The sequence below is a fragment of the Mugil cephalus genome, chromosome 20 (genome assembly GCF_022458985.1).
Source record: "Mugil cephalus isolate CIBA_MC_2020 chromosome 20, CIBA_Mcephalus_1.1, whole genome shotgun sequence".
NCBI lineage: Eukaryota > Metazoa > Chordata > Actinopteri > Mugiliformes > Mugilidae > Mugil > Mugil cephalus.
In genome coordinates, this window is record NC_061789.1 from 11,788,748 (window position 1) to 11,801,639 (window position 12,892).

Genomic DNA, 12,892 nt, shown 5'->3' on the forward strand with positions numbered 1-12,892 from the left:
AGTTGTAAACTTGGTCGTTCTAGGTCTCCATATAATGTAGACAATGCCTGAATAGCTATATAAACACAGCTGTGATAATGGCATATATGTTTTTCAATAATAAGTAATACTTTAAAATGTCCTGACAGGTGTTGTTTAGAGAGATGAAAAAAAAAAAAAACAGCATGCTATGAGAAACACCTTTAAAAGTGTCCTGCAGCACTTGAGTAGGTTAGGGAGTTGCATCTGTGGGTGTGGAGTGGTGACCCCACCCACGCACCACCTGCAGCCCAGCCCACCAGAGCATCTTTAAAAGCAGCAACCGATTTGTCTCTTCTCACTTCTCTCCTTTAGCCCTCCTCCGGAGAAGACGGACAGACAGACACCTCCTCGACTTCAACTCCATCATCATGACGACTATGATGTACTCCTCCTCCTCAAGGAACTCCATGAGGTCCGGTGGTGGCTTTGGGGGAGCGTCCCTCGGCAGAGGCATGAGCTCCTTCAGCATGACAGGAGGGGCAGGAGGAGGTGGTGTTAGGGTCTCCCAAGCCAGCAGGAGCTTCTCTGCCGGCGGTGGTGGTGCAGGTTTTGGAGGTGGTGCAGGCTTTGGAGGTGGTGCAGGTTTTGGAGGTGGTGCAGGCTTTGGTGCAGGTGCAGGATACGGGGCTGGCTTCGGAGGAGGAGCAGGGATGGACGACAGCGTCATCGGCAACGAGAAATTCGCCATGCAGAACCTGAACGACCGTCTGGCCACCTACCTGGCCAAGGTGGCAACACTGGAGACGTCCAACGGCGAGCTGGAGCTGAAGATCAAGCAGTTTGTGGAGAACAAGGCTGGCCCAGCCTCCAGAGACTACAGCGCCTTCTTTGTCACCATCGCAGAGCTGCAGGGAAAGGTGATGACATGGGGGATCATGGGAAAGGATGTTCAGGAGAGGTTGAGGGTGGGGCCGGTATTTAAAACTTGGCCAAAAAAAGCCATTAAATAAAGGTATGGAGAATGAAAGATGCCAGTTTTGCGTTAAAGCTGAAGTTGTTTAAAAATTAAAATAAACAAACTTTGTTTTCTAAAAATAATGACACCATAGCCATATAACCTGTCAATAATAATCGCAAGTGAACAAATTTTTCTTAGTTCAGTGAATACTTCTTCAAGTACATTTAAAAAAATCTATAATTTTGTAGTGTTTTGTAATTTTTTCCAAATTAAAAATGCAACAAACAATTTGCGATGTTTTAAAATCATGATTTATAACATCCTAGGCTTTTCAACAATGACATTAGATTAAAAAGAAACAGCTAATCTCACTGCAATGAAGAAAAGTGTGTTTATTTTCAGTCCCATTGTTGATTTGGTAGTACAATTTGAAAAATATGAATAGCAGTGAGAAGAGAATCGGGGCTCTCAGGGTTTGAAAGGAGGTCTCGGGTGAACCACACCTGTGTGTAAGTGATCCAGGACAAGGTGCCACACCCACGAGGGAACACTCTTAAACGTCTCGTTTTACATTCAAAGTACAGCGAGAAATATGAGCTGCGGTTTTCCCCAAAACATATTTTCTGTGTCATGAAAGAGGCTGCAGTGATTGGTCCACGAGGTGGGTGTGGAAGGTGTTACTGATTTGAGAGGCATGTTTTATATGATTTGCAAAAACAGTTTTCCATCTTATTTTCTGCACACACACTGCATATTTCTCTTAATTTTGTCATTTTTATTTGCCTTCTTATATAAGTTTTTTAAAATCAATTTCCACATATAATCATCATTGTTTGTACTTTACACTAGTCTGTGTTATTGATTTAGTGACAATAAGTCAATATATATTCAGTATTCAATATATATATTTTTTTACTTCTTGTTTAATCAGATTCAGGAAGCCATCATTGCCAAAGGTACCGTCATGCTGCACATTGACAACGCCCGTCTGGCTCAGGACGACTTCAGACTCAAGTCAGTAAACCTCACTTTCACTTTTTTACCCATTTATTTAGTATAAATATATATATATTGTCTTACTTTCCTTCCTTCATTATTGTTTTTCCTACTTAATCTTCCTTTGTACTTATTCCCCCTCTTCTTTCTTTAATGTCAGTCACTAATAAACACCTCCAGATGGATCAATAATTAGATCAATAATGATCAACCTGAGAGACTGAATGGTTTCTAATGTGAGCAACCTCTACCAAGAGCAGCAGCTCCGCCTTCTGGCAGCAGGCTGAACTGCAGCAGGTTTACAAACAAAAGTTACCAGAGATGTACAGGAGAAACACGTCTTAACATCCAAAAAAAATAATTAATGTTGTTTAACATCGTTATTTCTCAGCTTGCTTGTCAAAGTCAAAATGAAATTCATCTCTATAGTGATTTAAGCCACTTTTTAAACTTTTAACAAAAGTCTTTTCAGATTTTGTTTAATCTTCGATTGGATTTCTCGTCGATTGACTGTAATTTTGGCATCTTTTCCGCCCCGTAATAAACTCCGCAGGTTTGAGAACGAGCTGTCCATGCGTCAGTCGGTGGAGGCCGATATCGCTGGCCTGAAGATGCTGATGGGAGAAGTGGGCGTGGCCAAGACTGACCTGAGCATGCAGATCGAAAGCCTGACAGATGAGCTGGAATCCATGAAGAGGAACCACAGTGAGGTAACCACCACAAATCTGACGCTGGCTTCGCCGCCGAAGTAAAAATCCACCAAAACCTGCAACAGAATATCTCCCAATATAAATACGTCTTTATTAAAATAAAATGTGAAGGAAATAGTCGAGTAATATTAACATTTTCGTATGCGAGCTTTTAAACTGGTATCAATGGCTAACTTTACTTTGAAAAGATGTACTAATTGTATTTTAGCATGTGTTAAAATATAAATAGTTTGCTAGTTTGCACTGTTGACACGAATATATAATTCCAGCAGATACATATATGTTCGCAAATTGAGTTAATATTAGTATTAGTGCTGTCAACGATTAAAATCACAGGGTTGCCGTGGATTCATTTTGATTAATCACGATTAAATAGCATTCATTTTTAATATTAATCGCGTTTCATTCAGAAAAAAGTGAATATATATGCACTTAACACGTTTATTGAACGCCTTAAACAGTACAACAAATGTTCAGAATTGTGCATTGTGCATGAATTTTTTTTTTATCAGATTTTTTATCATGATTATGGATTAATCTGCATTAACGCGTTAATTTTGACACCCCTAACTAATATCGTAATACATGTCAGTTCATGAATGACTTAAGTGTTGATATTAATGCTAACTCAACATGCTAGCATACTAAATGCATGCTACATAATGAATCTATAAAGGTGACTATGGTTAGCTAGCATAATTTGCGAGTGATACTGAACTTTAAAAAGGATACCCAAGCTAACATTAACATTAAGTTATAAAACTAAAATCAATAACGGAGTTATACTTCGAGATTGCATGCTAATCCTACTTTGACATGCTAAACATTACACACATACCAAATACAGTATGTTAAGCTAAAAACTGGTTAAAAGCTCATGAACGTAACAAATTAACTTAATGTTCATGGTAACATTTTAGCATGCTAAGTTAGCATCAATCTCTTAAATTACTTCCTTAATAGCTAAGCTGCAAAGTCCTACTTGAGTTTACACGCTAAAATAACTAATTAATAAATAGCATTCTAGAGTTAGCACGAATATCATAATCAACAACGATGATTCAACTTTGTTTAGTGTAGTTCGCAAGTTTTAATACATTTTACCATGTTAATTCTTAGTTATTGAGCCACACAAAGTAATGAGTGAGGCTAGAGGTCATGCTGTCTTGTTGTCCTTCCTCCCCATGCAGGACCTGATGGCCACGCGCACTGAGATGAGTGGACAGGTGAACGTGGAGGTGGACGCCGCTCCTCAGGCGGACCTCACCAAGATCATGGAGGACATCCGTGAGCACTACGAGTCCGTTGCCTCCAAGAGCCGCAGAGATCTGGAGAACTGGTTCCAGTCCAAGGTACAGAACCAACAGTGTGTTTAAGAGCTGAACTAAAACCTGTGACCTTTTTGACGCAATCGCTCTCTCGCTCTCTTAGTCGGAGGTCCTTGCACAGGAGGTGGCAAGCACAGAGATGACGCTGAAGACATCGTCTACCGAGGTGAAGGAGGTGAAGAGCCAGCTTCAGGCCCTGCAGATTGAGCTTCAGTCTCAGCTCAGCATGGTGAGAAAAACTAAAACCAGGAATATGTCACGTTCTGCATCTCAACACTCCTCTAGGATTTCACTACATATTAAGACAATAAGAAGCTTTTTTTTTAAGAAGCTGCTTTTTTTCATCTTGCCGTCCTCCATCGTCTACCTACCTCTCTTGTCTCGTTGCAGAAAGCGTCTATTGAATCTTCCATGGCTGAAATCCAGAGCCGCTTCGGCATGCAGATGAACGGATACCAGAATCAGGTGAGATGAGATGCTCTCTGATCGTTTGTTGACGTCTGTCGGCCGCTTCGACCCTGAGCACTCAGACTGAGCTCTACCTGCGCAGGTGTCGTCTCTGGAGGAGCAGCTGGTGCTACTGAAGTCCGACCTGGAGCGCCAGTCGGAGGAATACCAGGTGCTGCTGGACATCAAGACCAGGCTGGAGATGGAGATCGCAGAGTACAGGAGGCTGTTGGACGGAGAGGGGATCGGGTGAGAACCGCTCGCAGGGTCAACGTCGGGGGTTCATCCGTGAAGTTCCGTGTGTTTTTCACTTCTCTCTGACTGTTAGTAACATATTTTTCTCTCACAGCTCATCATCGGTCTCAGTCTCGTCCACAACCACAAAAACTGTCATCACAAAGGTCGTTGAGGAGACCATCTGAAACCAATCACAAAAGTCTGTCTGACCGGAGATGGAGTCAAGTCTGCCCTCTTCCTGCATGCTGGGATCAGGGAACACCTCCACCCGATGAAGAGCCTTTCTCATCTTCATCACGGTGTGAATTTCTAACTTTACGTTGCCAACAAGAAATAAAACTCAACTAAAGTCAACAAGTGTCTGCCTTAATGACTAAAGATTATGAAGACTGAATCTTTACGAATGAATTTTGGGGTGAAAACAAAACAAATGAGAAATATAAGTTTTTCTAATTTAACTGGAGGTTGAAGTTTCTTTCAGATTTGACAGAAATAAGATAAAAAGGAAAATAAATATAATGTTGTAAACACTACTGATCAAATAACTTATCAAATAAGTGGAATGTGATTATATCTCAAAAATGATAAAATACTATTGATAATGTCTGAAAAGACATCCCAGAATCAGATCAATGAAAAAATACTGGAAATGTTCCAGAAATATTAATATCTTTAAATATTAATAAAACCTACAGACCATAATAACAACACTTAACATGTCTGGAAATAACATTATCGTTAAATTCTACCAAAAACTATTAATAATAAAGTAAAAAAAAAAAAAAGTATAATAATTAATACTGAATAATATTCATATTTTATATAACTATAAAATAAAACACAAACAAACTAATCTTCTGGAAATAAAGCAAAAGTAGATCAAGAAATATTTTAAAATATCTAAAAGAAATCTCATGACAAAAATAGAAAGAGAAAAAACTTCTATTAGTATCTGAAAGTGTTACTATAATAAAAACATCACTTCAAGTAGTGATGATAAAATGTAACAAAAATGTCTAAACATATTAATGAAACAGGTAAAAAAAATTAATGACTAAATATTTATTAAATACTGTATCTTAATGTACACACTAGATAGTTAAACACCACATGGTGCCAACATCATATGAGGTCGGTGCAGTTATATTCTTGCAGCTGAATATTTTATTACCTCAGTGCGTACGTGTGTAAATATTTTTCTCAATTTTCATTTATACTCGACATTTTTTAAAGCAACTTCAGATATTTCTAAACGTTTTCAGAGCTGGATTTTAATTGGAGTTTATTTTAAGACTGAGAATAATCAGGGAGTTTCCTCCAATGAAAATTAATCTGTTGATTAGATCCACATCAACACGAGTCACTCAGGTTTGATGAAATAGTACTCCATTAAGTTTTGCCTCTTAACCTTACGTCACCTGATACAAAGACAAACTCAATCAGATCTTCTCAGATTTGGCTCAAAGTTATAAAACGTACCTGAGTCCAGGTTCTTTTGGTTCAGGCGCCTCCAGGAGCAGAAGAGTCACGTCGCCCTCAGGATGAACCAGAACAACAGCGCCACCATCAGGCTGAGATGTCCACATGATTATAATAAAACCTGATGATGCTGTGGTTACATTCAGCCAGAGCAGACGGTTCGTTTTTACCAAATGAACCTGGGACCTCTGCAAACAGTTGTTCTGAAAGGAGGCGCCGTTTCCATGGCTGCCATCATTGTTTTCAATCATAAACATAGAAACAAGTCAAAATCATTTGAAAACTTAACTTAAATAAATAAAGCCAGCAGTTACCTCTGTGATGTCTCTTCTAATGTTAAGTTTCCTGATTATTATCAGTCTGCTAAAGAGAAGTCGAGCAGATCAACAGTTCAACACACATCAGAAGAAAACAGCTGCATGTGCCATTAGTTTCTTTAATAATTCTTCTTCCAGTACAAGATGCTGCGTCACCTCCTCCTTCCCACTGTTGTTTTATTTATTTTTTTTAGTTTTATTACATTTTTTTTTTTAAGGAATTACATAATCAATAGATTTACACAGTGAGCGATCTGGACAGGGGGGTTGGGGGGTGAGGGGTTGAGTTCCTTTGTGCTGATGAGTTTGGTCCTTTGGATCCCAACGAAGCTGAAAAACTGAGAATCATTTAAACACTGCTACAAAACAAAAGAACGGCCTCTGATTATCGTCAGCAATGAGAAGACGCCTGCGGCGTCCTCATCAGTCAATACTGGTCAATAAAAATATCTAAGTGGAATCAGATTTTAACAGTACAGTACCCACACCTCCATGTAAAATACTAGTAAACTGGTAGAAAGTACTCGCATGTACTGAAGTACTCTCATCAACACAAAGAGAGGAACCTGATGTTGGACCCCGTTCACCAGACACCAGCCAAACTAATCAGATTACTGATCAGGCTGCTGACTTTAACACTTTGATTTCTAATCTTAACGGACTGAAAGGTGAAACGATACTTTCATCTCATCTGTTAGTTCTGATCTATGTATTTTGAATACATAACATGTGCGTTCATCCTGTTGACTGATCAGTGATTGGGGTCCTGCTCTGTCAGGAGCTGCTGGTCTGTTCAGTAAAAAACTGCAAATACAAAAAGAAGTACTCAAACTTGGTCACTGACATTTTTGTGCTTGTGTTTCATAAGTACTCCAAAAATAAGTACTGGTATTTTAAAGAGTATCTACAGCCCCCCCCCCCCACCCACAGACACACAGTATATAACGTGTACACACACACAGACACTTGCATAAGAGCAAATCAGTCAGTCCACTCTGCCCACAGATAAAATGTAAAAGAGCACAAAAAGGTATGAAAATGTAAGAAAAACTCATAAGGAAAAGATTCATATATAGTATTTATAAAAAAAGAGGAATAATACTTTGTTTTTCCGGGAGGTTAAAGGGTTCTCAGTTCGTCCTAGCTGCTGTCACTGCCCACTGTGCTGCTGCTGCTGCCGCCGTCGCTGCTGGTGCTCGCAGTGTCCGCTCGCTCTCTTTTGTGGATCTGCTCGTGTGCTTTGAGGTGGCCTGACTGGCTGAAAGTCTTCCCACACTGGGGGCAGGCGTACGGCCGCTCCCCCGTGTGGATCTGCTGGTGAGCCTTTAGATGGCCGAGGCGTCCGAAGCTCTTGCCGCACTGCGTGCAGCCGAACGGCCGCTCGCCCGAGTGGATCTTCTCGTGGGTTTTTAAGACGCCCGAGTTGCTGAAAGTCTTTCCGCACTGTGAGCAGGTGAACGGCTTCTCGCCCGTGTGGATCTGGATGTGGTTGCGGTAGCTCGTCTCCTTGGTGAAGCTCTTGCCGCAGTGCTGGCAGCAGTACGGCCGCTCGCCCGTGTGGCTCAGCTGGTGGGCCTTGAGCTCCTTGGACTGGCTAAAGCTCTTCCCGCAGGCGGTGCAGATGAAGGGGCGCTCGCCGGTGTGCAGCCGCTGGTGTGAGCGCAGGTCGTCGGCCTTGGTGAAGCCTTTGGGACAGTGGGCGCACACGTACGGCTTCTGGCCCGTGTGGATCAGCTGGTGTCGCTTCAGGTTCCCCGCCTGGCCGAAGCTCTTGCCGCACTGCGAGCAGGTGTAGGGCCGCTCGCCGGTGTGGATGCGTTGGTGGGTTTTCAGGTTTCCTAGAGTGCTGAAGTTTTTCCCACACTGTGTGCAAGAGAACGGTTTCTCCCCTTGCATGTTGCGAGGTTTCCTCACCGTCGGGCTCTGGGTTTTGGTTGTAATCACCAGGCTTCCTACTCCCCCCTGACCCGCCGTTACGTCTGCGGAGGTCTTCCCCTCCTCGGCGTTCTGCAGCTCGTACAGCGCCCCGCTTCCAAACTCGGGGTCCAGCTTGCCCATGCTGTCCATCAGCAGGGCGTCGGGCCGCAGCTTGTTGAGCTCGGTGCGGAGCTCGGCCATGTGGATGGACTCGAGTCCGTTGTGCTGCAGGTGGGTGGACATGGTGTTGGACTCGATGTACTCGGTCTTAAGTGAGCTCAGCTCTGTGGCGTAGTAACACTGGAGATCCACGTGGTGGTCTGACTTTATGTACTCCAGAGTGTCTGTGACCTGCAATCAGAAAACATCAGTCCACATCTGCTTTGATTTGACTCGAGTATCAGCATGTGTCCCCAAAACAAACAAAGCATCAGACATAAATATTTAATGCATAATCTGTCTTCCAGCTCTTAATGGAGGAGTTGGTTCAGGTACGTTGTAGTTTTTCATCCATTGTTTACTTCATTAAAGGTGTTTTTTTGATCTCTAATATTAGTTTTAGGTTTACTCTTGTTCTGCAAACCAATAAATCAATCAATAACTGGAATATTCTCAAAGAAAAGGACTGTAGCGCTTCACTCAACAAGCCCTAGTCAGAGCTGGATGTACAGACGCTATGTTTGTGCTACTAAGTCGTTTAAATGAAGCTCAGATGTCAGGTGTCATTTAAACGGATTCAGTCATCAGTTAATGATCTTAAGACCTGAACCAGGTGAAGACTTAGCGTCTGCGGTGAACACAGAAACAATCCGCATGTTAAAAGGAGAGTTCACGTAAAAACACATCAACCCTCTATATGTCTGTTTTTGTTTTATTACAGCTGATAAGATAATTTACATGCTGCTGCTCATCACATGACTGAAAGAATTTTAAGTTTGAACAAAATGACATTTGAGTTGAGGAGTGAACGGACTCTGATTTCTTTCAATGAGCAGAATTTTAAAAGGGCTTTGGTTTTGGATCCATCTTTACCTGTGAGATGTAGTCGAACACGGAGCTGGGCTCGTAGTGCGACTTGTAGTCCAGCTCTGTGACGTCGCTTTGATGAAACGGGCCGAGGTGGTGGTTGCAGTGGTGACCGTGATGCTCCGACTTGATGTAGTCGAGGCCGCTGATCTCCATTTTGATCTGGTCCTGGCCCAGCTCAGCGGTGGATAGAGGCTGGATCTCCGACAGATCCACGGTCCTGATGGGCTCCAGGTCCCCGTCCTCGGGCTCAGTCTTCACGCACGGCAGCATCACCAGCGGCTCGGCGATCTCTGCCGCGAGCGAGCTGAGCGTGGGCGTCGGGCAGTCGGAGGAGAGGAGGGCGAGGGTCGGGGCCGAACCAGCGGGCCCCGCGCCACAGTCCACCTGCAGTGAGGGGTCCAGAGGCGGCGGAGGAGAGCAGCACTCGGGGGGCAAGCCGAGGCTCAGACACTCAGTCTCCAAGTCTGTCATGGCGAGGGGCGGAGCTAATCCTTCTCACCGCACCGGAAGTACAGCTTCTTCCTCTCCTCCTCCTCCACCTCCTCGCTAGCTCCTTCCTCCACTCCCACTCCTGCTGCTGAGAGGAGTTGTCCTGATAGAGGCGGGGTTGCGGGGATTTGGGAATCCCCGAGAAAAATCCAATGATGATGTGGAGGTTCACTTGGACGTCAGCACCCACACCTGCCTGGGACCAGCCTGAAATACGAGACACATGTCAGACGTGTCAACAACATTTTGACAACCAGCTGCTGTGGACATGACAACATGAGAGGGAGCTTCAGAACCCGGGCACAAGTAAACCAAACACGATCCAGAGCACTTAAACCTTTATTCAATAGTCGGGATCCTGTCATGTTGGGGTATGATGCTCATGTTTAAACTGATTAAATGCAGAGGACATAAAAATCAGGTGTGTGATAACATCTCTTCGCGTTCTCTCAGCGAAACCTCTTTTTTTTTTCGTTTTCAAGACGGCAAACTCGAAACTTTTTGTTCTTTCGCAGCAGATTAACAGCACTGATGGCAAGATTAGCTCCACCTGTCACTTATCTGACAAACGGTAGTGGTCAAAAACAACTCATTCATGCTTTCTTTGAAGATTTGCGCTCTCAGTTAATGTGGCTCCTTGTCACAAATAAAGGTTTTTTGTTTGATCTACAAACGTTTGCTGTTTTCCAGCGTTTGTGGAGAGCAGATTTTGTTTTTTTAAACAAAGATAATCAGGCCTAGAGTTAAACACCAAGTCATCAGTTAATCAACATTTAGGTCACACATTTGTCAGAGCATCCTCACCGAACAATATTCAGTAAAGCATGACCTGGATTTATTTGCTAGGAGTTTTAGAGCAGGTCCAGAGACTCAAGGGGCCATAGAGCCACCGGAGCAGAGATTTATACTTCTGTGTTAAATCAACACATTGTAGGGAGCATTTATACATGCAAGTTTCTCTGTGTAATTCAAAGGGAGCAGCTCATATTGGAGCTGATACATGTTGAATGACAATTACCTTAACTGAAATAAATACAACAGAAAAGAGAAAAGGTGTCTAAGGAGAAGTTTTCTGTGCCTGTGCGGATGCTTTGAGACCTGGATGACTAACGACTGAATTTCAGACCAATCGCAGTGTAAAGTGCACCTCAGATTAACAGTGCACCCAGTTAATATTTATTGTTTGAAATTTATACAGTTCTGTTTCAAACATACAACGGACAAAACTTTTTGAGAGACCCAAAACTATACCAAAGATGCAAAAGTGCTGTTATTGTGTAGTAACTTCAAGTCCAAGGGCAAATTCAGGGGCCTAAGTTGATGCCAGAAACTAAAGTTTATCAATTAAAACATCAGTTCTAACATGTTTAATTTTGGAGGTTATCTTGACTGGAGGCAAGGAAACATGCAAGATGTTTGTCGCGAAATTGAAGACTCTTAAAGACACTTCGATCCTTCGTTTGTTTACTCTGATCTCACTGTCATTGTTCTTTGTCAGGATCCTGTAGACAACCCCGTTACCTGACACCTCGTGTTGATTGTTGTGAAAAGTGGAAGCAGAATCAAGACACGCTAATGTGACACAAACAACTTTCAGTGTGTGTGCGCGTGTATCGGCCTCCCAAACACGCGTGTTGAAAAGTTTTCAGAAGAGCCGCACTGTGACAAACTGCACAGAGTCGACATAAAGCTGCAGCTTGGTGCTCGGGCTCGTCCCCTGGGTCCCTGTTACCTGTCCGCTCAGCCCTCAGGTGGCCTTCCAAGTCGCCACGCAGCCTCACTGACGGACCGCTGCTACAATCTGGCGGTGATTTTTTTTTTTCTTCCTCTGAGGATGTTTCTGTCGGCTCACAGTGACACATCATCCTCCGCTTCAAGTACACAACTTTTATTTTGTCTGACAGTTGCAGTCGGTGTGAAAACCACTGCTGACAGACGTGGAGACGCTTTACAGCCGCTTTCCTGCCGTACAAAGACGGGGCAAGCTGCCATGTCTAGCTAGCTAGCGGCTAGCCAGTGGCCATCTTGTTTATCACACTAACGTCGACTGGAGGCTGCTAAGCTAACTAGCGCAGCTAGCTGGTGTTAGCATGGGGGAGAAAGTGAGAGTGAGGCGAGGAGGGGAGGCAGCAGCGGGGGGAGCAGCGGTAGGTTAGCCTCCTCCGCGGTCCTGGACACTTTGTGCATTTAGCACGCTGAGTGAGCGCAGCGGGGAGCGGCTGACACCCCGACACAAAAGAACACAACTGGGGCAAATTATGAAATCCTGAGCGGCGGCCGAGAGCAGCACTCACGGTCATTATCTGTCCGGCAGCCCGTTAAAATCCGGAAACCGAGCGAAGCAACGCGGCTGCAGGGAGAGAAAAAGCGGCTCTGCACAGCCGACCGGAGTCGGTTGGCGGTGACGGCGGTCCGTTACCTGCGGGTGGTCCGGTTCATGGCCGGCTCTCTGTCCGCCTCGGTTCGGCTCCGCTGCCCGTGACTCGTAGCTAACTCCGCCGGACCCGCCACGTCCACCTCGGCAGAACACCCGCCGCCTCTCCTCCTCTCCTCCCCTCTCTATCACTGACTAATTCTGCTCCCTCCTCCTTACCTTCCTTTCCTCCCTCCTTCCTCTCTCTCACTCTCTCTCTCTCTCCCCCTTTCTTTCCTTCCTTCCTTCCCTCCCTGCTCGCTCGTGCACATACCCGTTCAGGCGGGTATGTAGGTAACTATGACAACAGCGGTAGGTGGGTACGGCTTTGAATCGGGCACGCGCTCGCTACATGATTACAAAATCAGCACCGTCGTCACCCCGCGCCCCTTCTGATCTCCGCTCGTGCTTCTGTCTCCACGCGCCAGTGTATTAATATCAATGAATGAATGAATGAATGAAGAGTAGCAGCACGCGCCCCGCTTAGCCGGGTCAGCTCGGTCAAGTAGCGGTTCAGTGACGTCAGCACGTCCAGGTCCAGGACAAATTGAAGAACTACAGGTAAAAGGTGACACGAAGAAGACCTGTAGGGTTAAACTACAGGCAAAAAA

At 44.2% G+C, this 12,892-nt stretch overlaps 2 protein-coding genes across 2 annotated transcripts; one reads left to right on the plus strand and one right to left on the minus strand.

Moving 5' to 3' along the window:
- Nucleotides 1–318: 318 nt before the first annotated feature.
- Nucleotides 319–4,991, plus strand: LOC124997655 (keratin, type I cytoskeletal 13-like). The gene is made up of 8 exons (XM_047571543.1): nucleotides 319–878; nucleotides 1,851–1,933; nucleotides 2,469–2,625; nucleotides 3,816–3,977; nucleotides 4,057–4,182; nucleotides 4,344–4,418; nucleotides 4,504–4,649; nucleotides 4,750–4,991. Exons 1-8 carry the CDS (start codon nucleotides 390–392, stop codon nucleotides 4,820–4,822), a joined length of 1,311 nt encoding a protein of 436 aa, XP_047427499.1. The 5' UTR covers nucleotides 319–389; the 3' UTR covers nucleotides 4,823–4,991.
- A 1,547-nt stretch (nucleotides 4,992–6,538) lies between these two features.
- On the minus strand, nucleotides 6,539–12,528 carry si:dkeyp-113d7.1 (uncharacterized protein LOC407709 homolog). Its single transcript, XM_047571535.1, has 3 exons — nucleotides 12,288–12,528; nucleotides 9,383–10,075; nucleotides 6,539–8,701 (listed from the first exon to the last, which is right to left on the minus strand). Exons 2-3 carry the CDS (start codon nucleotides 9,848–9,850, stop codon nucleotides 7,574–7,576), a joined length of 1,596 nt encoding a protein of 531 aa, XP_047427491.1. The 5' UTR covers nucleotides 9,851–10,075; nucleotides 12,288–12,528; the 3' UTR covers nucleotides 6,539–7,573.
- Nucleotides 12,529–12,892: the final 364 nt, after the last annotated feature.

Coding starts and splice junctions, on each gene's coding strand:
- si:dkeyp-113d7.1 (XM_047571535.1), bottom strand. CDS start 9,850: ATGACAGACTTGGAGACTGAGTGTCTGAGCCTCGGCTTGCCCCCCGAG. Junction 8,702..9,382: donor TGTTCGACTACATCTCACAG/GTAAAGATGGAT, acceptor TTCTGATTGCAG/GTCACAGACACTCTGGAGTA.
- LOC124997655 (XM_047571543.1), top strand. CDS start 390: ATGACGACTATGATGTACTCCTCCTCCTCAAGGAACTCCATGAGGTCC. Junction 4,183..4,343: donor TTCAGTCTCAGCTCAGCATG/GTGAGAAAAACT, acceptor GTCTCGTTGCAG/AAAGCGTCTATTGAATCTTC. Junction 4,419..4,503: donor TGAACGGATACCAGAATCAG/GTGAGATGAGAT, acceptor CTACCTGCGCAG/GTGTCGTCTCTGGAGGAGCA.